This window comes from Anabrus simplex, chromosome X (assembly GCF_040414725.1).
Source record: "Anabrus simplex isolate iqAnaSimp1 chromosome X, ASM4041472v1, whole genome shotgun sequence".
Taxonomy (NCBI): Eukaryota; Metazoa; Arthropoda; class Insecta; order Orthoptera; family Tettigoniidae; genus Anabrus; species Anabrus simplex.
In genome coordinates, this window is record NC_090279.1 from 162063784 (window position 1) to 162089041 (window position 25258).

Sequence of the window (25258 nt, forward strand, 5' to 3'; positions counted from 1 at the left end):
TTTTAATGTTCTCTTTCGATTCGTCCTCGAAGTTTTTTATCGTTAGATGCTTTCATTCATGCTAATGTTTTCTGCCCAACTGTATGTCTCAAATTTTGTTTTATCAACAAGATTTGACCAAGGGAGGTCAGATAAGAGACTGGCACAACTAATTGGAAGCAACGTAAGATTCAGTTTGAGGCCCGGTGGTCGCCAGTCCACTGTTCCAAGCCGAAAGCTCCTAATGGCTCCGCTTTTAGCCACCTCTTTTGGCAGGCAGGGATGTGTAAAGCGTGGAAAAAAACTTGTACAGAAACGTTATTATTATTATTATTATTATTATTATTATTATTATTATTATTATTATTATTATTATTATTATTATTATTATTATTATTATTATTATTTTCGGCTCGATGGCTAAATAGTTAGCGTGCTGGCCTTTGGTCACAGGGGCCCCGGGTTCAATTCTCGGCAGGGTCGGGAATTTTAACTATAAATGGTTAATTCCCCTGGCATGGGGACTGAGTGTATGTGTCCTCATCATTATTTCATCCTCATCACGACGCGCAGGTCGCTTATGGGAGTCATATCAAAAGAGCTGCAGCAGACCTCTCCGGAGGCCACACGCCATTTTATTATTATTATTATTATTATTATTATTATTATTATTATTATTATTATTATTATTATTATTATTATATAACCAATGATTAAGAATTTTGCGGATACAACCTATCAGTGAGCTGATGGATATTTCATATATAGTGGTGTGATATTTGTTTTAAGATGAAGTAGGCCTACAACTGGACAACCATCCTTTATTTATTTATTTATTTATTTATTTATGTATTTATTTATTTGTAGCCTCTGTGGCTCAGGAGGCAGCTCGCCGGCGTCTCACCGCTGGGTTCCTTGGTTCAAATCGCGGTCACTCCATGTGAGATTTGTGCTGGACAAAGCGGAGGCGGGACAGGTGTTTCTCCAGTACTCCGGTTTTCCCTGTCATCTTTCATTCCAGCGACACTCTTCACTATCATTTCATCTGTCAGTCATAAATCATTGCCCCAGAGGGGTGTGACAGGCTTCGGCAGCCGCACAATTCCTATCCTCGCCGCAAGATGGGGCTTCATTCATTCCATCCCTGACTTGGTCACTGACTGGAAAACAGGTTGTAGGTTTTCATTTATTTATTTATTTATTTATCTATTTATTTATTTATTTATTTATTTATTTATTTATTTATTTATTTATTTATTTATTTATTTATTTATTTATTTATTTATACCTGTACAAGTGACGAAGTTAATGCTTTTGGCCCTCTCTTACATTAATAACTAGGCCTAACACTAAACAGAGGAGAAAAGGAGGTCCGACACTTCAGAAAATGAAGGTATCGGCCAAAGAAAGGTACAGGCCACGAAGGGCGTGAAAATGAACGACTTCCTACGCATTGCAAACCTAATACCATCGGGGTCGGAAAGGAACAAGAGTTGACCAAGGGAAGGCGGATAGGATAGGTGAAAGCGAGGACCGTGGCACAAGTAAGTGGAAGAAATGCCAGTCTCAGCTGGTGAACCCACGCTTCCAAGATGGATCCCTTTTCAGTCACCTTTCTTTTTTAGACGTAGGGGAAACGACGGATGTATTCTAGCGCCCCCCTGAAGGATGGATGACTCAGCCAACAAAAGGAGTATCTGAGAAAAGCCACCCAGTCTGAAATTAAAATGGGATCGGCCCATTTCGACAGTTTTAATTTCCAGCTAATTGCTTGGATTATATGTGAAACTTGAGAATTTCGTTGGTAATTTTATCCTTTACCTCCACGTCGTGTCTGGGCCTTGGCGGGTTTCTCGTGCCAACGTACAGTGCGCACGTGTTGTGAGCGAGCAACACAACACGATCTTCCGTCTACATCAGCACTGCGTCATCTGCTACATCGCTAACAATGCATTTGATCACAAGAGAATGGAGCTCCGCCTAACATTAAAATGGTTACCGAATTACTTGGTGTTCGACTATATCTAGAGAGTTGCTCGTATCGTCTAATTAGAGAGCACCATAATTTTTGTTTTGGAAGGTGAAAATATTTTTGATCAACGGGACTCGAACCGGCTAAAAGAGAATCTGAGTAGGACTGCTGGTCGCGTGGCTAAACATTAGCAGTCAGTGTAATTGCGAGAATGTCCACTCAGTCGTACATAAATTGGCCGGCAATGAAATATTTCATTTTATACATTCTCGAAATGCGAAGATGATCGTCAACTGTGGATAGCTGGTGGACGAAGAGACCAATTTTTGTGCGGTTTGAGTGTACAGTGCAATCTAGCTCGAAGAACGAACATTCATGAGCCATTTCTTTACATTTCATCACCTTTTATACAGCTCTTTTGTTTTGTTTTTGGAAACTATAGGCTAGCTCGGAGGACGTAAGTTCGATTCACAGAAAGTTGAAAATTATAGATCCCTGTGAGTATAAATTAATTATTTTCTTTCGCGTGTGAATTGCTGTCTGTCTGTCTGTTAGGTCATCAGCCCAGAGGCTGGTTGGATCCTCAAATAGCACCACCAAAGGTTATGCGGTTACAAGGAAACCGCAAAAACCAATGGCAGCACCAAAATGAGGCGTACTAGGCAAGATGAGGAGTGAGGTGGTTTGCCATTGCTTTCCTCATTATTGCAGCACGACTGACCCTATGAGTAACACCTTTCATAACACTCAGATGCTCTAGTTGTGCTCTGAATGTCAATACTCTGCACCACCCATACCCCAGCAGCTTCCATATTGTCACAGCCATGGATGAGACTGGGACTTCGGTGAAAGGTACACTTTACTCTGGCCTGTGCCAAGGGATGGATACAAAAGTACTGTATCCATCAAGAAATGGTAACAGGCAATGTGAATGGCTACATTTACATAACATACGCTACCACTATTTTCATTGTGCCGAGCATATTGGGACACGTTTAACCTAATGGCGTCCGAAGTTCGACAGGCGATAAGTCAGTCTCTGTAAATTCACCACTTTTCTAGTCGGAAAACCCTGTGTTTTGGTTCCCTCAACTCGAAAGCCAATTTACTCTCACAAAAGTAACCGCAGACGATCGCAGTCCCCGGGGCAGAAGAATTAATCAGACGCGATTAAAATCCCCGACTCGGCCAAGAATCGAACCGGGAACTCTCTGAACCGAGGGCCTTAACACTGACTATTCAGCCAAGGAGCCGGATAACTTGTCATAAGTTGTGGAAGCAATTCTGGACTCAGATAGGGGCCTTCGTAGTTACCAACCTCTACCCAAAAGGAAAGGACAAGGAAAGAAGAAAATTTAAGTGGACCAACCCTACTAAGAATTAAGGTAGCACCAGAAGAAAAGGTGGGCGAGCTATGGAAGGTGATATATTAATAATAGACTTAATACAGCATTTCTATTTGATCTCTCTCATTCTTACCCTTGGATTTGACAATATGAAAGTGACTGAGGTGTGAGCGATGCTGGTAATGCCATTCTTTAAGCAGCCAGTCCCGGCTACGAACTGTGTGAAAATGTTGCTCATAGAGTCGGTAGGGGCATTCATTTCAGTGGGCTTGTCAGACTGATGTGTAGTTGCAACTTGCAGTTCGGCGAGGAAAGCTCACTCTTCATGTTCCTAGTACGCCTCTTCAATCATGCTTAGGCGATCTATGACAGCTAACGGTGGAACTGTTGATGATACAACCAGCTTTCTGGCTGAGGATTGAACATACATACATTACCTATATTAAGTACACATTGGTACACTAAGGGCCTGTACTACGACTGTCAGGTAAACAGCCAGATACGTAGGCTGCAGTTTTGCAAACTAGAAGTTAAATATTTTCTTGCGTACTACCAACGAATTTTAACGGCGGTATTGTAATGCGGAAGATGTAGTAACATTTTTATTGGGTTGGTAATGAGGTTACTGAAAATATAGTGATATTTAGCGCGGTGGTATACGTGTTCCCTGGTGTTTTCTTTTGTTTAGCTGATTCCTTTTAAAATCGTATTACTAGAATCCAATATCAGAATCTTATTAAGCTATAATGTGGAAGTTCAGGTCAAAAACAGAATTAGGACTGAAATATACACAAACGAAGGAATGTTAAAATTAACTGTATAACGAAACTGAAACTGTTGTAGAAAATAAAGACTGAAAATGAAACCTGGACGCTAAAGTTAAGATTCAGGTTATGTATCATTTTTTTGCCTAGTACTATTTACGAGGTTGCGCGTTACGGCGAAAGTAAAGTTTATATTCGTAATTAATGCCACTGATGCAGCGTGGGATCATTAATTTTATTATTAATTCAATTTATGGTTTGCTCATTGAATAAGTACCTAGTTAGTTTCTTTCTTTTCAATACAATATGAGAATAGTAACTGGAAAGCATTTATCTCACTTTAGCGTAAATACTTTTGTAGCAAGTTGTTATGAAGTAAAAGAAATATAACCTCCTTAACATCCTCATTCGACGGACGAATCGCCATGAACAACGTCGTATACCTTTACTCCATATGTGCGTCGTGGATAGATTTGGAATAGAATCCACGCTTTTGACACGCATTTTAATGATTAGGAAATGTGTACTATCACCTCTAGTACCCTACCGACTACCATTTACAAGATAAAAAATGTTAGACTATTGGGACTCGAACCCACGAAAAACTGCTTAGCAGGAAACTTGCTGCTCTAACGACCACGGATACCCATAAAGCGTACGGTTGCCTGCTTGTGTACTAGTGATATACTCAGTAGCAACAACTTACTAGCTTGGGAAATATTTAAGAATTCTGTGATAGCTGGACAGGAAGCATGACATACTTTATAAATATATACATAAATTACATTGTAACAACTTAATTTCGCATAGCATCATGCAGATGTAGATTCATCTTCATGAGTAGCCATCTTGATTCTTTACCATAGCGTCCCCGATAAGAGCTAAGTGCCAGATAAGAGCGTTAACAGCCTCCCCAACTTCGGCATAGCTATACTCGAGAATATTTTCCCAGATTGCACATAAACAAAAGTCGTAGTACGCGGTTTCAACCGAACTTCCAGATAAATGTCCAAACTGCCAAATAAATTTATACCGCACTTTTATCTGGCTGTCGTAGTACAGGCCCTTAGTGTCCTATTTTGAAAATAGCCCATATCACCGGAGCTAAATTAACTAATTTTTAAATTACATTTTGGCATTTGTAACCATACTGATATGCTTTCGTTAACATTTTAGAATATTGTTAAAAACACTGTCCGCCTCTGTGGTGTAACGGTTAGTGAGATTGGCTGCCACCCACGGAGGCCCGGGTTCGATTCCCGGCTCTGCCACGAAGTTTGAAAAGTGGTACGACGACTGGAACGGAGTCCACTCAGCCTCGGGAGGTCAACTAAGTAGAAGGGGTTCGATTCCTACCTCAGCCATCCTCGAAGTGGTTTTCCACTTCTCCAGCCAAATGCCGGGATGGTAACTAACTTAAGGCCACGGCCGCTTCCTTCCCTATACCTTCCGATCTTCCCATCCCCCCACAAGGCCCTTCTTCAGCATAGCAGGTGAGGCCGCCTAGGCGAGGAACTGGCCCTTCTCCCCAGTTGTATCCCTCGACCCAAAGTCTCTCTCTCCAGGACACTGGCGTTGAGGCGGTAGAGGTGGGATCTCTCGCTGAGTCCGAGGGAAAAACCAATCCTGGAGGGTAAACGGATTAAAAAAGAAAGAAAGAAAAAAGTTTAAAACACTCTGGGCTTTAATGAATATATCCTCATAATGATAATGAGCAGCAATATGAAGTGTGAGTGCGGAGTTGATTGAACGTCTTGAGGGTGAGGAAAAAGTAGTTCACGGAGAAGACTGCTGCAGGTCTATTACTGGCCGTATGCTGGGGTCAGCGCGAATGAACTATTAAATGTAGACCACTAGCGAGGTCAGTACGTAGTCACGCAAATTTGGGGAGGAGCTGGGCGAGGCTATCGACTTACCCCATGTCTGGCACTCTTATCTTTGGATACTCGGACAGAATTAGCATAAGAATTTGAATAAACTTATTGGTGACAAATACTAACCTGCAAGGAGTTAGAAACTGTGTGTGTATTCTAATCTCCGGGCACTTGCGATCCACTGGCCGTGATGATGGGCGGTTTGCGATCTTCATTTATTTGTGCTTACCATCTTTGGTCAAGGAGTAGTTTCTCCTTGCCTCAAAGGCAAATATCGTTACGCGAGCGTAGACTGCGTGTTTCTGTATCCAGTGCATGTTGTGTTTTGTGTAGTGTGTGATGTTGGCCTATCATTAATGCATAGCGTATTACTCTCGAATAACACCAAAGGGATCTGCTCCATATGACGGACGAATCGCAATTAACAGCGTCGTGTGCACTCACTCATATGAACACTAAGGAGATGTCTGGAACTGAATCCACATTGCAGGCACGTAGTCTAGTGATTAGGATGTCCGACTCATTGGCTGAATGGTCAGCGTCGAGGCCTTCGGTTCAGAGGGTCCCGGGTTCGATTCCCGGCCGGGTCGGGAATTATAATCGCCTCTGATTAATTCTTCTGACCCGGGGACTGGGTGTTCGTGTTTGTCCTAACACTTTCCTCTTCATATTCACACAACACACTATACTACCAAACACCACAGAAACACCAACTAGTGATTACATCCCTCCATATAGGGTTGGCGTCAGGAAGGGCATCCGGTCGTAAAACAGGGCCAAGTCCACATGTGCGATACAGTTCGCACCCGCGACCCCACAGGTAGAAAAAGAAGACGAGTCTAGTGATCAGAATCTGTATATTACCACCTCTTCTACCCTGCCGGGCAGGTTTCTGATGGTGACTTTTTTCCACTAGTAAGACTGAAATCGGCTAACTACGGTGTTAGACTAAAAAAGACTTAACGGCAGACGAGGTAGGTGTGACCGAGTGAGCTGGCTGTGCGGTTAGGGTCGCGTAGCTGTGAGTTTGTATTCGGTAGATGGTGAGTTCGAATCCCACCATCGGCAGCCCTGAAGATGGTTTTCGGTGGTTTCCCCAGTTTCCTACTCATTCCCAGCTTTTTCCTATTCTGTCGTCGCCATAAGACCTATCTGTGTCGGTGCGACGTAAAGTAAAAAAAAAAAAAGTTGACCAAGGGAGGTTAGATAGGAAAATTAACGTGAGGAGTCTGATATGAGTCATCATCACTGGTGGTCTGCCTATCGGCAGGTCTTCGCATGAATTCTGCACGCTGTTCTGTCTTCAGCCATTCTCTTTGTCTTCCAATAGCTTCTGTTTACCTTTACACTGTCCACTAACTGATACCTCTTCCTTCAGTTTCCCTTGTATCTTCCCTTCCAATAGGGGCTGCCTGGCCAAGGCGGTCAAGGCGTGTTCGGATCGCCCCGAAGGCGTAAAATTTAAGAAATGAGATTTCCACTTCCGGAGGTGCATACGGCCCTGAGGTTCACTCAGCCTACACCCACAATGAGTACCAGGTTAATTCCTGGGGGCAAAGGCGGCGGGGCGTAGAGCTAACCACTCTACCCCATCAAGGGCCGAGGTTACGGATAGTGGAAGCCTTTACCTTACACCCCTCCCAGGGCCTTCATGGCCTGTACGGAGAAGATTTTGCTTTGCTTCCCTTCCAATGCTTCAGTTATTAAACAATTGCGTCGCAAGCAGTGGCCTAACCAATTTTTCTTCCGTCTTTGAATGCATATGAGTATCGTTCTCCTTCCTTCACCCACTATTTTTAATACTTCCTCATGTCCGACTCGTTGACTGAATGGTCAGCGTACTGGCCTTCGGTTCAGAGGGTCCCGGGTTCGATTCCCGGCCGGGTCGGGGATTTTAACCTTCATTGGTTGATTCCAATGGCCCTGGGGCTGGGTGTTTGTGCTATCCCCAACATCCCTGCATATCACACACCACACATAACACTATCCTCCACCACAATAACACGCAGTTACCTAAACATGGCAGATGCCGCCCACCCTCATCGGAGGGTCTGCCTTACAAGGGCTGCACTCGGCTAGAAATAGCCACACGAAATTTTAAAAAAATACTTCCTCATTCCTTATTTTTTCCTCCGTCGCCATAAGACCTATCTGTGTCGGTGCGACGTAAAGCAAAGTAGCAAATATATATATACAGTCATAGGAAAAAGTATTCGTACACTTAATACTGAAACAAAAAATACTTTATTTAGTACACTTATTGCCATGTACGTTGTATAACATAAATAGGTTAGCTTTCTGTACACTATGTTAAGACATATACACCATAAAACATACAATTGATGGACGTCCCTGGCATTAATACATAAATAAATGAAAATACCTTGATTTCATACTCATAAAAAGTATTCGTACAGTCCGGTTTTACTTTCATTCCTCACTGATTTTAGTGCATATTTAGTATTTGTTGGCAATCCTTTTGATTTTACAACGGCCTCAAGCCGCCTAGGCATTGAATGAACTAGCTTAGGGGTGAAGGTGGGGTCAATCTTATCCCATTCTTCCAAGAGAGCCATTTTCAATGCTGGCTTTGATGAAATATTTCTTGTGCCCAGTCTCTCTTTACGATAAGCCCGTACATCTTCAATCGGATTCAGATTCGGGGATTGGGGGGGGGGGGGGGTGTTATCATATATGTGGGTGTGTTTTATAAAATCCACAGTCGTGTATCCAGGGCCGTATGGTTCGGATCATTATACTGCATGATTACATAATCACCCAGAAGTCCCATTTTTTCGGCACTAGATACTAGACGTTTCTTCAAAACTTCAATACAATATTTACGGTCCACCTTTCCATCTATGAATTCTAAGGAATCTACTTCAGCTGAGCTCATGCACCACCAAACCATTAAACAACCTCCACCATGCTTCACTGAAGGAAGCAGATTTTTTCTTCCAGTTCTGTGTTCTTTTTACTCCTCCCCTTTTTGCAATGTTCTTGAAAAATAGTGAATTATTCTTTCATCCGTAAATATAACTGGATACCATAATGCTAGAGAAGCATGTTCGTAGTCTGTAGCATATTGTAGTCTTTTCTTCCTGTTTGCTGGGGTAATTAAAGGTTTTCGCCTGGCATTTCTACAATGATAGTCATTCGTATAAAAACCTTTTGAATTATGGAAGCACAGATATGAAGTTTTAAATCATTTCCTAGTTCAGACCTCAGTTTTGCAGCACTGATTCTAGGATTTCTCTTAAGTTTCCTGAAGTTTAGTCTTTCAGTTCGTTCGTCTAGTGTGCATGGACGTCCACATCTACGTGTATTTTTGAAAGATTTTCTCTCACCATACCTGTCAATAATTCCCTGAATTGTAGATCTTGGTCTCTTCACAAATTTAGATATTTCCGAGAGAGATTTGCAGAAATTATGAGCCCGAATTATAATCATTCTCCCTTCTTCTGTTGTTTCTTGCATTTTGCGGCCCATCTTACTGATAGACTGTATCACTTGTTGTTTACAACGATTGAAGCGCAACTGACTTGGTAAAAGACGTGACCTTTACTGCTTACCTGCGTTGCAAGTAATGTCATCAAGGTTTTTGATCTGAAGATTTTCCACCTGTACGAATACTTTTTATGCATCTCTATTTCGAAATTATTGGATGATATGCTTGTTAAAACAAATATTTCCAAAGTACTATTGTTATTTCCGGTACATATTCATAGTCATGTTTCGTGAAATACCGAAATATAGGAAAGTGGTGAAATTTCTAGCGGCCTATAGACAGTGCGTCAATTACAAACGACAATATTGCTTAACGTTTAAGGTGTACGTATACTTTTTCCCATGACTGTATATATATATATATATATACTGTATATACAGTATATTTTCCTGCCAGTTGATTTTCTCCATCTTCCGCCAGATCCACATTTCAACTGCTTCTAGTCTTTTTCCTTCCTCTTTTCTCAACGTCCAAATCTCAGCCATATAAAGCGCCACACTCCACACAAAGCAATGCCGAACTCAGCTGGGGGAATCATGGTCGCTAGCCCATGCTCCCAAGTCGAGATACCCTGGTCGCCTCTCACGGCAGGTAGGTGATACCGTAGAGACACCGCCCTCACCCACAGCAAGTCTGTAATAATCAAGTAGTTGTTAATTATAATATTTCAAATTGAGAAATACATTTCGTATTTCCTCTTGAGAGAGGGAAGCCGCTGTGTTTGGTGAGGTCAGGCCAAGTCACCTGTTTGGCCTGGGCTACATCACACTTTGGGTGGCGTGGCGCAGGACGGAAATGTGCTACTTTGTAAAATAGGTCATCACGATGAAGTCGAACACGGCAGGTCAGCGCTGAAGATGTGCGGCCACTTACGGATTTTCTTTAATCTTGTCTCCGACATTGATTACTTTAAGGGCGTGGTTAGTCGACTTTACCGCTGTTATGTTCTTGAGATGTCCAAACGGTTGATCGAGGAGTTGTGGACCCGCGTACTCCCACTGATTGATGATTTCGTGGAAGGAACTTCAGCTGCGTAAGTGAATAACGAGTCCGCCTCTGTAGTGTGTGATTAGCTGCCACCCCCGGAGGCCCGCGTTCGATTCCCGGCTCTGCCACGAAATTCGAAAAGTCGTACGAGGGCTAGAACGGGGTCAACTGAATTGAGGGTTCGGGTTACGTGAACGCTGGTGATCCACGAAATATCACGCGTGGATCACCAGCGTTCACGTAACCGAGGGTTCGATTCCCACTTCAGCTATCCTCAAAGTGGTTTTCCATAGTTTCCCACTTCTCCTCCACGCAAATGCCGAGATGGTACCTAACTTAAGGCCACGGCCGCTTCCTTCCCTCTTCCTTGTCTATCCTTTCCAAGGCCGCTGTTCAGCATAGCAGGCGAGGCCGCCTGGGCGAGGTACTGGTCCTCCTCTTTTTACCATTTGTTTTACGTAGCACCGACATAGATAGGTCTCATGGCGACGATGGGAGAATAAAGGGCTGGGAGTGGGAAGGAAGCGGCCGTGGCCTTAATTAAAGTACAACATAGTGTGAAAATGGGAAACCATGGAAAACTATCTTCAGGGCTGCCGACAGTGGGGTTTCGAACCTACTGTCTCCCGAATGCAAGCTGACAGCTGTGCGCTCCTTACCACACGGCCAACTCGCTCGGTACTGGCCCTGCTTACTAGTTGTATTCCCCCGACCCAAAGTCTCACGCTCCAGGACACTACCCTTGAGACGTTAGAAGTGAGATCCCTCGCTGAGTCCGAGGGAAAACCCAACCCTGGACGATAAACAGATTAAGAAAGACTACTGTTACTAAATGTTTTCAGTCCTCCCCTGACGGGGGAGGCGGGCCTTCTAGACGGTGTTGTATCGCAGAAGGTAAAAGGATTGGCGGCTGTGGCCTATACTAGGAACTGTCCCGACATTCGCCTTGGTGTAGGAGAATGGAAATTCACGGAAAACCATTTTCAGGACAGCCGACGGTGGAGACCAACCCCTCTCCTGAATATAGAGGCGTAGAGCTACGGTAGAGCCGTGGCCACCCCTCCTCTACTCGGTTGGCTGGTCGGAGAGCAGAGCTGTCGGACCACAGATCAGTTAAGAAAGAAATATATAACGAAAGGCCGATTTTGCAAGTTGCTCAGCTCCTGTGCTTAACAGTGCGGGATCGAATGCCGACAGAGTCCATTGAAATTGAAGAGGGCATATCTGCAAGAGAGAGTTCGTGTTGAGATTAGTGTATTTCCCAGAGCGAGGGTATCGACAAAGGAAAGGTAGGGGCTATGAAATGCGTGAAAATTAAACGCAACCTAGGTCTCGTAATCCTGTTACTGCCGGGGTTGGGAGAGAACAGCAACGTGGATGCCAACCCACGCTCTAAAGTTGAGGACCCCTTCTAGTCGCTTCTTACAGAGTAGTATGTACTATCCGCGAAACATTTGGCAATTGTTTGGCTGAATTAGTATACTGAATCGGTAGGACTCGTGTGATAAGAACGGGCATCCTCTTAACACCGAAAATGAATCAATTATGTATCGCTTTGACATCTGGTGATGTGAAAAAATGAAATGTCGTATGGCTTTTAGTGCCGGGATATCCGAGGATGGGTTCGGCTCGCCAGGTGCAGGTCTTTCTATTTGATACCCGTAGGCGTCCTACGCGTCGTGATGGGGATGAAATGATAATGAAGACAACACATACACCCAGCCCCCGTGCCATTGGAATTAACCAATTAAGGTTAAAATCCCCCACCCGGCCGGGAATCGAACGCGGGACCCTCTGAACCGAAGGCCAATTAGGCTGACCGTTCAGCCAACGAGTCGGACATCTGGTGATATGATAGCCAAACATGGAACGCTATTGGTATTTATACAACGGTGCAAAGAAATACATGTGAAACTTGATTTTTAAAAAAAAATCATATTGCAATGGCTGATGAAATTCCGGGTACATCATAGGAACGCCTATACGTTTCATAGTTTAGTTTAATTTATGTTCACTTGGAATAAATGGCTTTGCACTATACAAGAGTAGGCTACCCGTAGGTATGATGACTTTATGAAGGAAGCGACATTTCCAGACCTTGGACATACACACAAAGAGCTGACCGCTAAACATGGCATAGCGATGAAGACGGAAATTGTGAAATGCGAGGGAAGAATATCGATCGGTCGATTGATCGATCATACTATCGCTTCATTTCAGTTTTCAGTTCCATTCGCTTGGTATTATAGCCGGAACCTCTCACAAACGTAAAACGAAGTATCACTGAAAGTTTAGCGGATAGTGTTCTATGCCCTCGCTTATAGATGCAGCTAATTAAAAAAAAGAATAATCCTGAGTGTTTGAAGTCCTTTCTTCTAGTACTACAGTTCCTACGCCGCCGCAGTGTCAGAATTTTGCTCTAAAAAGGTTCTGAAGTGTGACAGGGATCTCTTGTCTGTAGTAGCACTCTTACATACCGGCAATCAATTATGCTGTCAGCCGGTCACCATATCAAGTATTATGTTTGCAAACTATAAGCAACAGTCTTAAGGAAAGGAGGAAGAAATTGATAATTAATGACGATGAACTCTGCGATCAACCATAGCTGCACGTCCAATAATGTTTGTAGAGTACAACCTTTAACTCATTTGTTTTTTGTTTATCTTTATAGCGTAATTGAATTGTTTCCCCTCTGTTGCCCATGACGTTTTATGATCGAATCATGCCTGGAATGGCTGCAGAACGTTGCGCTGCCTGGTGACTGAAGCTTAGAATTCAATACCCGTATATCATAGTAGATAGTACCGTAGTGTGTATCGGGGTGTAATGCAGATTTTAGCTGGTAGACACCGTCATGTCAATTGCCATTATACAATGATATAACCATATTATATTCTTTGATGGCAACTGTGTTATACGAAGGTTGTAAATAAAGTAGTGGCTGTGTTGATGAACTAACAAGTACAATTGCAATTCATTCCTTCATTGTTGTCACCTACACATGCATACGCCAAACTCTCAAAACCTCGCTGTACGTGGACGTATCTTCGTAGCAGCACCTCCAGTGTCTTTTGATCGGCCGGGTGGCTTCTTCACATCTCTAATAACAGCTCCCGCCGACCTGGATCAGCATAACGGCCGACTCCTCGCTGGAATTCAGCCTCCCTATTACGCTCAACAATGACGACCACCACCACTACCACCACAACGACTTCCGCCCTCACCTTTTCCTCCCACCCTATGACAACTTTTACGTCTTCCCATCCTACACCACTTATGTCCACATCTTTCTCCGTGCCACAAACTTTTCCTCAGATTAGTGTACCACCTCCTCGCTTTCTGAGCCGCAGTTCACCACCTGTCTCTTCGTCTGCACAGCCACCATCTACGACACCGTCAACTCCAACCGCATCAGCATTGGTCGCCCGTCAACCAGCATCACCGCCATCAACATCAGATACCAACAGAGTCTTCAGTTGCGTCGTTCGCGGCGTCGACCCAGTCATCTCCGTAACAGAAGTCCAACACCTTCACGCCATACCAGTCCGGAGGGCGTTTCGGATCTTCAACTCCACGGGCCCAACATACTTAGTGCGCCTACAGCTACCCACTTAAACAGCCGTCGACCATCTCATCGCCACCGGTGCCCCCATCTACGGTCGTCTCCATAACGTCGAATCCTCTCGTTCCCCTCCACAATCAAGACATCCCCTCACCACACCACGTCGCCGCACCCGGCCCGATCATCCTCCTTTTCAACTAGCCCACAACGTCCGTCCACCATCTCCCCCATTTAATATTTCCTTTCCACCGCCGCCAACCCTCGAACATCTCGGACAACTCACAACTATACTGTATCATATCGCCTCCACACTTTACCACCTCACCCTTCCCCGCAACTTCCCTTTAAGCACTCCCGTGTAAATGTCCATTTCTTCCCATCTCCATAACCAAGAGAACCCGTCTTCTCTTCCTATTAAATATTCACATCGCTTCACCCATCCTCTTCATCCAGCCACATCGCACTGCTCTCTTCGCATCTCCCGGCCCGAGCGAGAGCGTCACTCTCTAAGCGGCCCGCCCCGCCCTTCGGGCGGGAAATGAGAACTAGGAAAGTAAGTAAGGCACCTACAAAGTCTATTGCCAAATGTCGGAGAGCCGTTGGGAATCGTCGGCAAGGCGTTCTCTGATGATAACAGCGACCGCACGTTAGGAAATCGGCGGCTTCGGAGGGGTTCCTTCAACTTCGGAAACAGGTCGAAGTCACAAGGACTCAAGTCTGGTGAGTACGGAGGGTGTTCCAAGACCTCCCAATGCCACCGTTGCGATAACAGCTTTTGTTTGCGACGTGGCAACGTGCTGTACAAGAATATATTCTCGCACAGGCTTCACGTAATCGTCGAGAACACTATGATGCATTTTTGCCACAGACAACCTCGATTTTAATACACGAAACCTTTTGAAAACATGCTTTAGACCGGTGAAATCGACGTTTTTCACTTCAACGTCACACAGCCACAACACTCCCAACTGGGTGGCCGTCAAATGCACACTCTACATCGACATCAGCGCCACCTGATCGCTCCTATATCCTATTTGCGCATACCCGATCTCCTGCGAGTGTTTAGACTACGTTGCCACTACCAGCCCTCGTATTTATGGCAAGTACGATACCCTATGAAGTAATGTATCTCGGTTTAATGAATATTGAATATTTCGATTATCTCGGTTTGTTGAGCAGGTTCTTTTCCAAACTATTGAAGAATGACGAATCGAGTAAATGTCAGAACTGCCAAGGAACAAATTAAATAAATATTACAAGAATTTTGACAGTAACCAGTAAAAGTTTCTGATGTAGAATAAATGTATTTCTATTTCTGTTTATTTTTCGGAGTAGTTAATATCACTAATAAACGGCGTCTCTGAAAACCCAAAACTAGGCGGAACATAATAATAATGCCATAGTTACAGTATGCAGACTTCTTTATATTTGGCGCTATTTAGGCTGCCTTTAAGTCAATTTTGACGTCTTCCATTTTACTCTATCAGATGGGAGAGAAATAGAAATGTATCGGGCGACCTGTGGCCGAGTTTTTATTAAATTTACCACGGAAACATCATATGTGTTACCAGAGAATGGGACGACATGGAGTACCTATTGGACCTCAAAAATCAGACTACCTCTGCGAGGTTTAAATCTGCGATCTAGCTTTCTAAAAACCGGCACTATCGCTGGGATGGTTGCCGGGTTGTACTTCCTCTTAAAATAATAATCACAACCACTCTACTGCTCATCCACATGGGAATATTGTTCTTTTCATTGTTACGCAAGGTGAATTAGATTTTTTTTACAATAAATTGCTTTACGTTGCACCGACACAGGTAGGTCTTATGGCGACGATGGGATAGGAAAGGGCTAGGAGTTGGAAGGAAGCGGCCGTGGCCTTAATTTAGGTACAGCCCCAGCATTTGCCTGGTATGAAAATGGGAAACGACGAGAAACAATCTTCAGGGCTTCCGACAGAGGGGTTCGAACCCACTACCTCCCGAATGGAAGCTCACAGCTGCGCACCCCTATGAATAAAATACATGTACTATTTATTGATGATATTCATGGTTGTACAAAGAAGCCTCCGTGGCTCAGGCGGCAGCGCGCCGACCTCTCAGCTCTGGGTTCCGTGGTTCAAATCCCGGTCACTCTGTGAGATTTATGCTGGCCAAAACGGAGGTGGGACATGTTTTTTTCCGGGTACTCCGGTTTTACGTGTCATCTTGCATTCCAGCAACACTGTACAATAACATTTCATCTTTAATCATTGACCCAGAGGAATTCGACAGACTTCGGCAGCCGCCACAATCCCTATCCACGCCGCTCGATGGGGGCTTCATTCATACCATTCCTGACCCGGTAGAATGACCGGAAATAGGGTGTGTATTTTCATTTTCATTCATGGTTGTATAAAATAAAATAAAATTGTTCTGAAATATGTATTTAATACATAGTTATGATGTGTTATATTGGTTTTTTTTTTTTTTGCTATTTGTTTTACGTCGCGCCGACACAGATACGTCTTATGGTGACGATGGGGGTAGGAAAGGCCTAGGAAGTGGAAGGAAACGGCCATGGCCTTAATTAAGGTACAGCCCCGGCATTTGCCTGGTGTGAAAATGGGAAACCACGGAAAACCATCTTCAGGGCTGCTGACAGTGGGGCTCGAACCCACGATCTCCCGATTACTGGATACTGGCCGCACTTAAGCGACTGCAGCTATCGAGCTCGGTGTGTTATATTGTAAGGATGAAATCCACTTTTAGCAGTACCGGTAACGTATTATTTTAAATTGTACGAACTCGTATTTAACTGGAAAAAATATTTTATTGCTATACTCTGGATTAATTACAAGAGAAATAACACAAATTGTTAATATATATTATCAAATAATTGCATAAATTATGTTTTTAATTGAATTATCTGTGACCTCAGTGTGTGGTTTGATCCCTTAAAGTAACAGGGTGTAGTTCTAGTGTCGTAACATCGCTGTTTGTGATGCATTACAAGTGTATGTTTGCTGTTACAGCTGTTGGAGCAGGATCGACATGCCCTGCGACGACGACTCGCTTCGCTCCAGTCCGAGAGCGACGCGCGCCTCTTGGAGCTGCAGGCAGACATCAGCGCGCTCACTACCAAGCTCACGGAGCGCGAGGCGACGCTCAGACACGCGGAGCGCGAGAAGGCTGTGCTGGTGGCGGAACTCACGGAGCAGAACCAGCGGCTAGCCATGCAACTCAAGGAGGTTAGTCATATTAAAAAAATTAAAAAATAAGTTCCACTACATACAGTACTTCCTTTTGGCGGTTTTCGGAGACGCCGAGGTGCTGGAAATTTGACCCGCAGGAGTTCTTTTACATGCCAGTAAATCTACTGACACGAGGTTAATGTATTTGAGCACCTTCAAATCCCACCGGACTGAGCCAGGATCGAACCTGCCAGTTGGGGCTAGAAAGCCTGTGGTGATTGTTTTCTGAGGAAGTACAACTGGGCAGCCATCCTCTAATAACACTAATCAGAGGGAAACAAATGAAGGGGTTGACACAATGTAGATATCAGCCAAAAAAAAAAAAAAAAGGGTCACGTGGGGCATTTAAACAAAAGACTCCCTAGGCTTTGACACCTAATACTGTCGAGCTCGGAAAAGAACCAGAGTTGACCAGGGGAGATCAGATAGGATAGATGAAAGTGAGGAGTCTGGCACAAGTGGAAGCAATGTTAGAACTGAGCTATGGACCCCATGTTCGCAAACCCTCGCTCTCAAGTTGAGGGCCCCTTTTCATCCCTTCTTACAACAGGCAGGAGACACTGTGGGTGATATCTTACCACCCCTACCCACAGGGGGATGGTTGGTTATGACTACCGTACCTCTACTTCGTTCCTGGTCTAAGAAGCCAAAGTTACACACCAGGTTTCAAGTTGCTTTACGTCGCATCGACACAAATAGGTCTTATGGCGATGATGGGTTAGGAAAGGATTGGAGCGGGAAGGAAGCGGCCGTGGCCCTAATTAAGGTACAGCCCCAGCATCTGAGTGGTGTGAAATTGGGAAACCATGGAAAACCATCCTCAGGGCTGCTGACAGTGGAGTTACAACCCACTATTTCCTGAATGCAAGCCCACAGCTGTGTGACCCTAAGTGCACGGCTAACTCACTCAGTACATTTCAAAGGCATCTATCCGATTTATATCTGAAGCCTTCATTGTCCACGATTCAAGACCGTGGTCGCTTGGTAGGCCATGATCCTTTGGAGCTCTTATGCCATGGGGTTTGGTTTTTCAATATACCAGTATATGTTCAAGGTATACTTCAGTCGAAAATGCATACACTTCAATGTGTTTGTGTCCTCCTTTCCTTGCTGGTGACTTAATGTTGCAGAAAGACTTTTGACGTTGATGGGATAAGACCGGGCTAAGTCTGGGAAATGGGAAAGAAGCGACTGTGGCCTTCATTATGGTACAATCCCCCAGCTTTTGCCTGGTGTCAAAGCGGGAAACCATGGAAAACCATCTTTAGGGCTGGGGTTTGAACCCATTAATTCCTGAATAGAAGCTCACAGCTATGACAATTTGCCCAGTACTTTTTTGTGTCTTACTGTTACATCATCCTGGGAAAACGGCTAAACAGAATTTCTGAAAACTCTGTTTACATTCAAGGATAGCTAGATTACCTCACTGCATATATTTGTTTAGTTGTTTAGCGATATTAATGGGGCCAAAGCAGGAACTGTCAAATATCTCCATTAATAAAAAACTATACATAATCTTTTCTTTACCTCTGCATATCCTTCTTTTCATTTTCTAATGTTATCTAATAGCTCCTCCTTCCCTTTTTACTATCCCTTCCATCACTATTCATAAAAATAAGGAATCGTAATTCCAATACAAATGTACTATATATGCACTACCCATGCGTCTTGGTAGGTATGCCCAAATTGGCACACTGGGGTGAAATGCTGCCAACCAACACGAGTTAGCTGGAAAATTTATAATTTCCAATAATGGACCAATTATATTGGAACTATGAATTTACTAATTCAGAACAAATATTTCAGGTTCCCTATGGGAATCAAAATCTATATGGAATCATGTCATAGATAATGTCCTATACAATTTTGAATCCTTTTTTTAATCCTTTTAATCCTTTTCTCTTGCCTTCAGCACTTCCGCATTCATTGTTCTGTCTTCCCAGCTCACTCCTCCTATTCTCCTCTGCATCCACATCTCGAATGCCTCTATTCTTCTCTGTTCTTCCTTCCTCATCATTCATGTTTCTGCACCATATAGAACTACAGTATACTGCACAAACAACGCTGTAGTAGTATCTTTCTCAGATCTTTTTCCAAAGGACCACAAAACAAGTTTCTCTTCTTGTTGAAGCTTTCCTTAGCTACAGGTATGTTTCTGAATTACAAAAGTAGTCCAGTCATTTTACTGTATCCTTGCACAACCTGTGTTCATCAACAAGACCGTTATGAACATTGCATGAGACATCAGGATGAAAACATTCTGTACCTTGCATATTATAATCAGTGATGGGAAAAGTACAAAATAAAAGTAATTGGGATCAATTACAGTTACCTGAGAAAATATTTACTCAATTACTAATTACTTTTCAAAAAGTAATCAGTAAAATAACAAGTACAACTGTTGTTTCTTTTAATTAATATTAGGTTATTAATTATTATTATTATTATTATTATTATTATAGCATAAATGTACATAAAATTTAGCATTTAACTCATGTACATAGATCACTATTTATGGCCATGCTTATATTTCTATTACTTTATTACATATTGTGCTCTCTCTACGCATTGCTTATATTTTTCAGTTTGTATCTTACTTTTTTCATTATGACTTTGTCTCTTTCTTTTTACCTGTTGCTCCAGATTTCTTTTATTTTATTCCATTTTATTTGTTGAGCTTTGCTTTACTTTCTTCATTATATTATGTTCTCCAAATCTTTAATTTTTAGCTTATTTTCTTCAATACATTTCTTTCATATATGTATTATCTGTGATTTACGTGGGTAAGTGTAAAACAGGACCACGAGCCCTAACTTTGCCACTGCTTAAGTCAAATAAATAAATAAATAAATAAATAAATAAATAAATAAATAAATAAATAAATAAATAAATAAATAAATAAATAAATAAATAAATAAATAAAACACATACATACATACATACTTCACAGAATGCAAATCTGTAGGGAATCACTGACACTTTTTCACACAGGGATGTAATGATACTAAAGTTTGCAAGGAAAAATACATTACTCCATTTTGTGTTATTTAGCATAAAGACATTAAGTGGTTATCATCACTGGGTGAGATTAGTCAGACTTTCAAAATGATTGCTCCCAAGAAAAATTTGCGTGTCACTCTCGTGTTTTCATTATTTTCAAGATAACTAATTCAAAATAGGGGAATGGAAATGCCTTAACCCTTTCACTGGCACATGTTTCCTTCTCAACCACATAACCTCTGTGGGTGGGAAAAGTAGAATAAGATTCACGGTATCCTAGCCTGTCGTAAGAGGTGACTACAAGATAGACCAAGCGTGGGTTGGCAACCAAAGTTCTGTTAGCTAGTCTGGCATTGCTTACACTTACTTGTGTCAGTATCCTCAGTTTCATCTTTCCTATCTGACCTCCCTTGGTCAAGTTTTGTTCTTTCCCAACCTTGATGGTGTTAGGTTTTTGAGGCGGCCTCGGGAGTCTTACACTTTTATGCCCTTCCCTTTCTTTTTTCTGTTACCTTCACTTTTTGAAGTGTCCGACTTTCTTATTAATGTTATATAGAGGATGGTTGCCTTTTGAGTGGTGGGGTTCCAAAGTTGCCAAGCTCTCGATGCAATATACATCGATTGCTAGAATGTAATGATTACTGAAGTGTAACAATTACAATTTTCTTTTCAGAAGTAAATTACAAGTAAAAACTACATTTTGTGAAAATTGTGAAAATCTTAACAACAAATTTTCCACCTTCACAATACTGTAATCGTCTTTATTAATAAGACCACATTAAACTATATTGGTGATACATGTTTCATCCTCTTATGGGACATCTTCAGTCACACACAAAAACATTGGAAATATGGTAAGGACACATTAAAATTAGTGAAGTCTGTGAATCTTGTCTATGTGTCTTGTCTATCTTGGAATAACACAAACAAAAACATGATGTGAATCGTGAAGTCCAGATATTGCACAGGTTAAAATGTTGTTACATGTGTAGAATTGCACAAATATAATACGACATGAGTGGCTATGTGAATTAAATTAATCATATATATTGTGAACATACTGTACATGTTCTTGAAATGAAAATGAAAACCTACAACCTGTTTTCCAGTCTTAGACCGGGTCAGGAATGTAATGAATGGAACATATATAGGCTAGTATTACAATGGGGTTGCCACTCCCAAGGTGATTATTAATGACTGATAGATGCAATGAAATGATAATGGAGAGTGTTGCTGGAATGAAAGATGACAGGAAAAACCGGAGTACCCGGAGAAAAACCTGTCCCGCCTCCGCTTTGTGCAGCATGAATCTCACATGGAGTGACTGGGATTTGAACCACGGTATCCAGCAGTGAGAGGCCGATGCACTACCGTCTGAGCCACGGAGGCTCACATGTTCTTGAATGTGTACATAAATAATGTAATATTAACGCCATGTTAAAGTAGCTTCTTATGATGAGTTGAAGTAAGGTGGACTTACGTTGAATGATGCAAGTGGAACTTGGTTGTGTTGTTAACAATATGGACCTCCTTGCCGGTCCTGTGCCGTCTACTTCACACTAAGTGTTGAAGGCGATTACAGTATTGTGAAGCTGGAACATTTGTTGTTAAAATTTTCACATGTTGATACTTTCTGACAATAAGGGCTCAAATATGAAATTTATCATGCGCAAAAGTAATGGTTATGAGTAAAACTTATTAAAAATTTAATCGTTACAAGTAATTCAATGTTAAGAGTATGTTGGTAATTTTAGTAACGTTTGTTTTGCTGCATTTTGTATTGGTTGCTTGAAACTGTCTAGTACTTGCTGGGTTGTGCCATACTCCATGTGGTGATGTCACTGGTATGGACACAGTAATATGGCAGCTAGAATTGGGAAAGGTGTCTCCAGGGAATAAAATAAGGTGACATTGCAATATTTGTCTTATTGGGAGGGTAGAAAATTACAAGGAGTATCAAAGTGCTTAGCTAGAGTCAATACTAAGGATACACAGTTCCTCAGATAAAGGATATTGTTTTTACAACCAATCCATGCTATTAAATACTATTTATTTATTTATTTGATGGTGCTGAGTGGTTGTAAAAACATTATACTTTATCTAAGATGAATTAATCAATAGTTGAACATGACTTCATTTTCCATTACCAGAGATGGGAAGTCATTGAATAAAAGTAAACAAATTACTTGTAACAATTACATTCTTAGTAATTTTTACTAGTATTCATTAGTTTTTACAATATGTCATTTTTACTTGTAATTTAGTTTGTGAAACAAAATTGTTATCATTACATTCTAGATAATTGATATTCATCACAGAGAAGCAGAAATGTGAAAAAATAAATTATTCTGCTACAAGTAGAACCAATAATTTCACCAGTTCTGGATGAGCTACTTTCTTACCTCTCCAGTACTTTCAAATTAAACACAGCCATTCCTTCAAGTAACCCTGTAAGGCATCTTTTCAGTAAATGCAAAGATGTATTTTCACCTTAAGATGTCAAAGATTAGCGATGAAAATTTCAAGAACAAATGAATTTATTTGCAAAGTAAATGGAAAATCATTTCAAACGCTAAAACTCATTAACTAAAATTTAAAAAATGGGAAAAGATCATTTCGAAAATTATAAGGTATAATGTTTAGTTTCACCTAGTGATGATAATCACTTAACACCTCTGAGTTAAGGAAAATCCACACAGAATGAAGTAATATATTCCTTTTCCTTGCAAACTTTTGTATTATTCCAGCCCCAAGTGAAAAAACCCAGTGATTTCCTGAGACAAACATTCTGTAAAGTAATTGTAGTTTTACTGATTACTTTTTGTAAATTGAGTAAAATATTTCCCAAGTAACTCTAATTGAGCCCAGTTACTTTTTTCTTGTACTCTTCTTATGACTGTCCCTTATGCAGTTACTTGTTTCTAACATAAGAAATAGAAATCTCATCTTTGATAATGTGTGCATGTGTTCCAGTCAAACAAGGCAGAGGAGCAGCTTTCAGCACAACTCCAGGGCTTGAGAGACCAGTGCAACCTGCGCAAGTCCAGTCTGCAGGACCACGTCACCAGTCTCGAGATGCTGAGGGACGAAGTGAGTATTCAGCCCTTGCAAATCATTTCTGAATTAGCTTTCTGATCCCAAATTTCCTACATTGATTAGAAGTAATATGTGGTGTGTTGTTGAGGTCAGAAAAGAAATAGGGGTAGAAAAACTGAGTGATAGGATGGAGAAGAAAAAATTGAGATGGTTTGGACATGTTATGAGGATGGAGGAGGGAGATGCAGAGCAAGATGGACAGACTCTGTCAGGAACAGTATAAGAAAAGAAAGACTGGAATGGAATACAATTACTTAAGAGGAGTGGTGAAAGGAGAGGCAACGGTGGAGAAGTCCCATCAACACGCTGCCCTGGCAGGAGCTGGACAGGGGGAAATTAAAATGATGATGATGATGATGATGATAAATAATAATGGCATGTGGCCTCCGGAGAGGCTCGGTGCAGGTATTTCGATTTTGACGCTGTATAGACGATCTGTGCATCTGTGAGGATGGAACCCTGTCTAAGATGACATCTTATGCTGAAAACGCCCCCCGAGCCATAGGAATTAACTCATGAAAGTTAAAATCCATGACCCAACTGGGAATCAAACCCAGGAGCAACGTGTTAACCATTCAGCTCTGGAGCTGGACATGATTATTATTATTATTATTATTATTATTATTATTATTATTATTATTATTATTAAAGTGACTTTATTGTGGCGAAGTTAGGGCTCCCGACCCTTTCTTACACTTAACCACTTCATGTACATAAATTAGTACTAATTTACAATATAATTTTTACAGTTTTACAATGTAAGAATTTCAACAATTTACATTTTCATATATGGTAACAGTATTAAAACTGAAATGACCTAATTTAAACTTATTAAATCTTTACAACCTAAAGTATAAACTAAACTAAAGTAAGTAAAGTATAACTAAAGCATAACGTATAAACTGGAACACGTTACAGTAAACAACCATATTCACTCTCATTCATGCATCCCATTCACACTCAAGAAAGACTGGAAGTGTTTATAAAATGATGCTGGCAAAGGATCTTAAACTTTGTGTTAGATTTAGCTTCCCCGATGTCATTGGGAAGTTCATTCCACCAGCTCGTGATGGTGATTGTGAACGATCTGTTGTAGGTTGCGGTTTGATGTATAGGAATTTCTAGTGTGCAGCCTGACTGGGTATTGAACAGGTGTAGTGAACTAAGGTAGCAAAATCTGGTGGATAGGTAAAGAGGAGTGTTTTCAGAAAACACTTGACAGACCAAAGTAGTTGCACGGAGCCTACGTCTGTCATTTAGTCGCAACCAAGATAAATGTCTATAGTATGCGGGTATGTGGACATATGGGCGTATGTCGAATGCATACCTGATGCATGCATTTTGGGCATGTTGCAGTCTCATGCCTTGCTCATTATTGATATCAATAAAAACTGTATCACAGTATTTGAGAATTGGAAACAAAAGTGACTGAATGAGCTTTATTTTCAGGGACCAAGGAAATATATTTGGATATGAGGATGATGATGTCTAAAACAGGGTATCTGACCTCCTGACACTTTTTGGAATAGAGGGACACAACTTTCTCTTCAGAAATGTAGTCAACATTTTGAAATTTAAGTAACAGAATTGAACAGATCAAAGTGTCATATGAGAAAGTAGGAATATGAAAAGGAACAAATAATAGGATAGACACAGTGGCAGATCAGTATGGAAAGGGGGAGCAATAGAAACAGGAGAATAGGACAAACATTAAAATATAAACAGACAGTGACGATCTCCACATCTTCATACACTGACACAATCTCGAACATCTACCTTTCTCTTTAAAAATGTATTTCCACTGAAACAATTTGGAACATGAACAACTGTGCTGGCATTCACAGCTTTGAGCAGTTAACTAACTATAGTTCACTAAGCTAGAAAGAGAGGCTATGATCCTAGTTGCAGAGTTGTATCAATTTCTTCATTATATAT

General features: G+C 41.7%; 1 protein-coding gene across 1 annotated transcript in view; it reads left to right on the forward strand.

The window, feature by feature from the left end:
* LOC136886418 (bicaudal D-related protein homolog) overlaps positions 1-25258 on the forward strand; it is a 396778-nt gene that overhangs the window by 329132 nt on the left and 42388 nt on the right. The window contains exons 2-3 of the mRNA XM_067159190.2: positions 17009-17224; positions 23201-23317. Of these exons, the coding sequence (XP_067015291.2) occupies positions 17009-17224; positions 23201-23317 (333 nt within the window). The remainder of the gene's footprint in view (positions 1-17008; positions 17225-23200; positions 23318-25258) is intronic.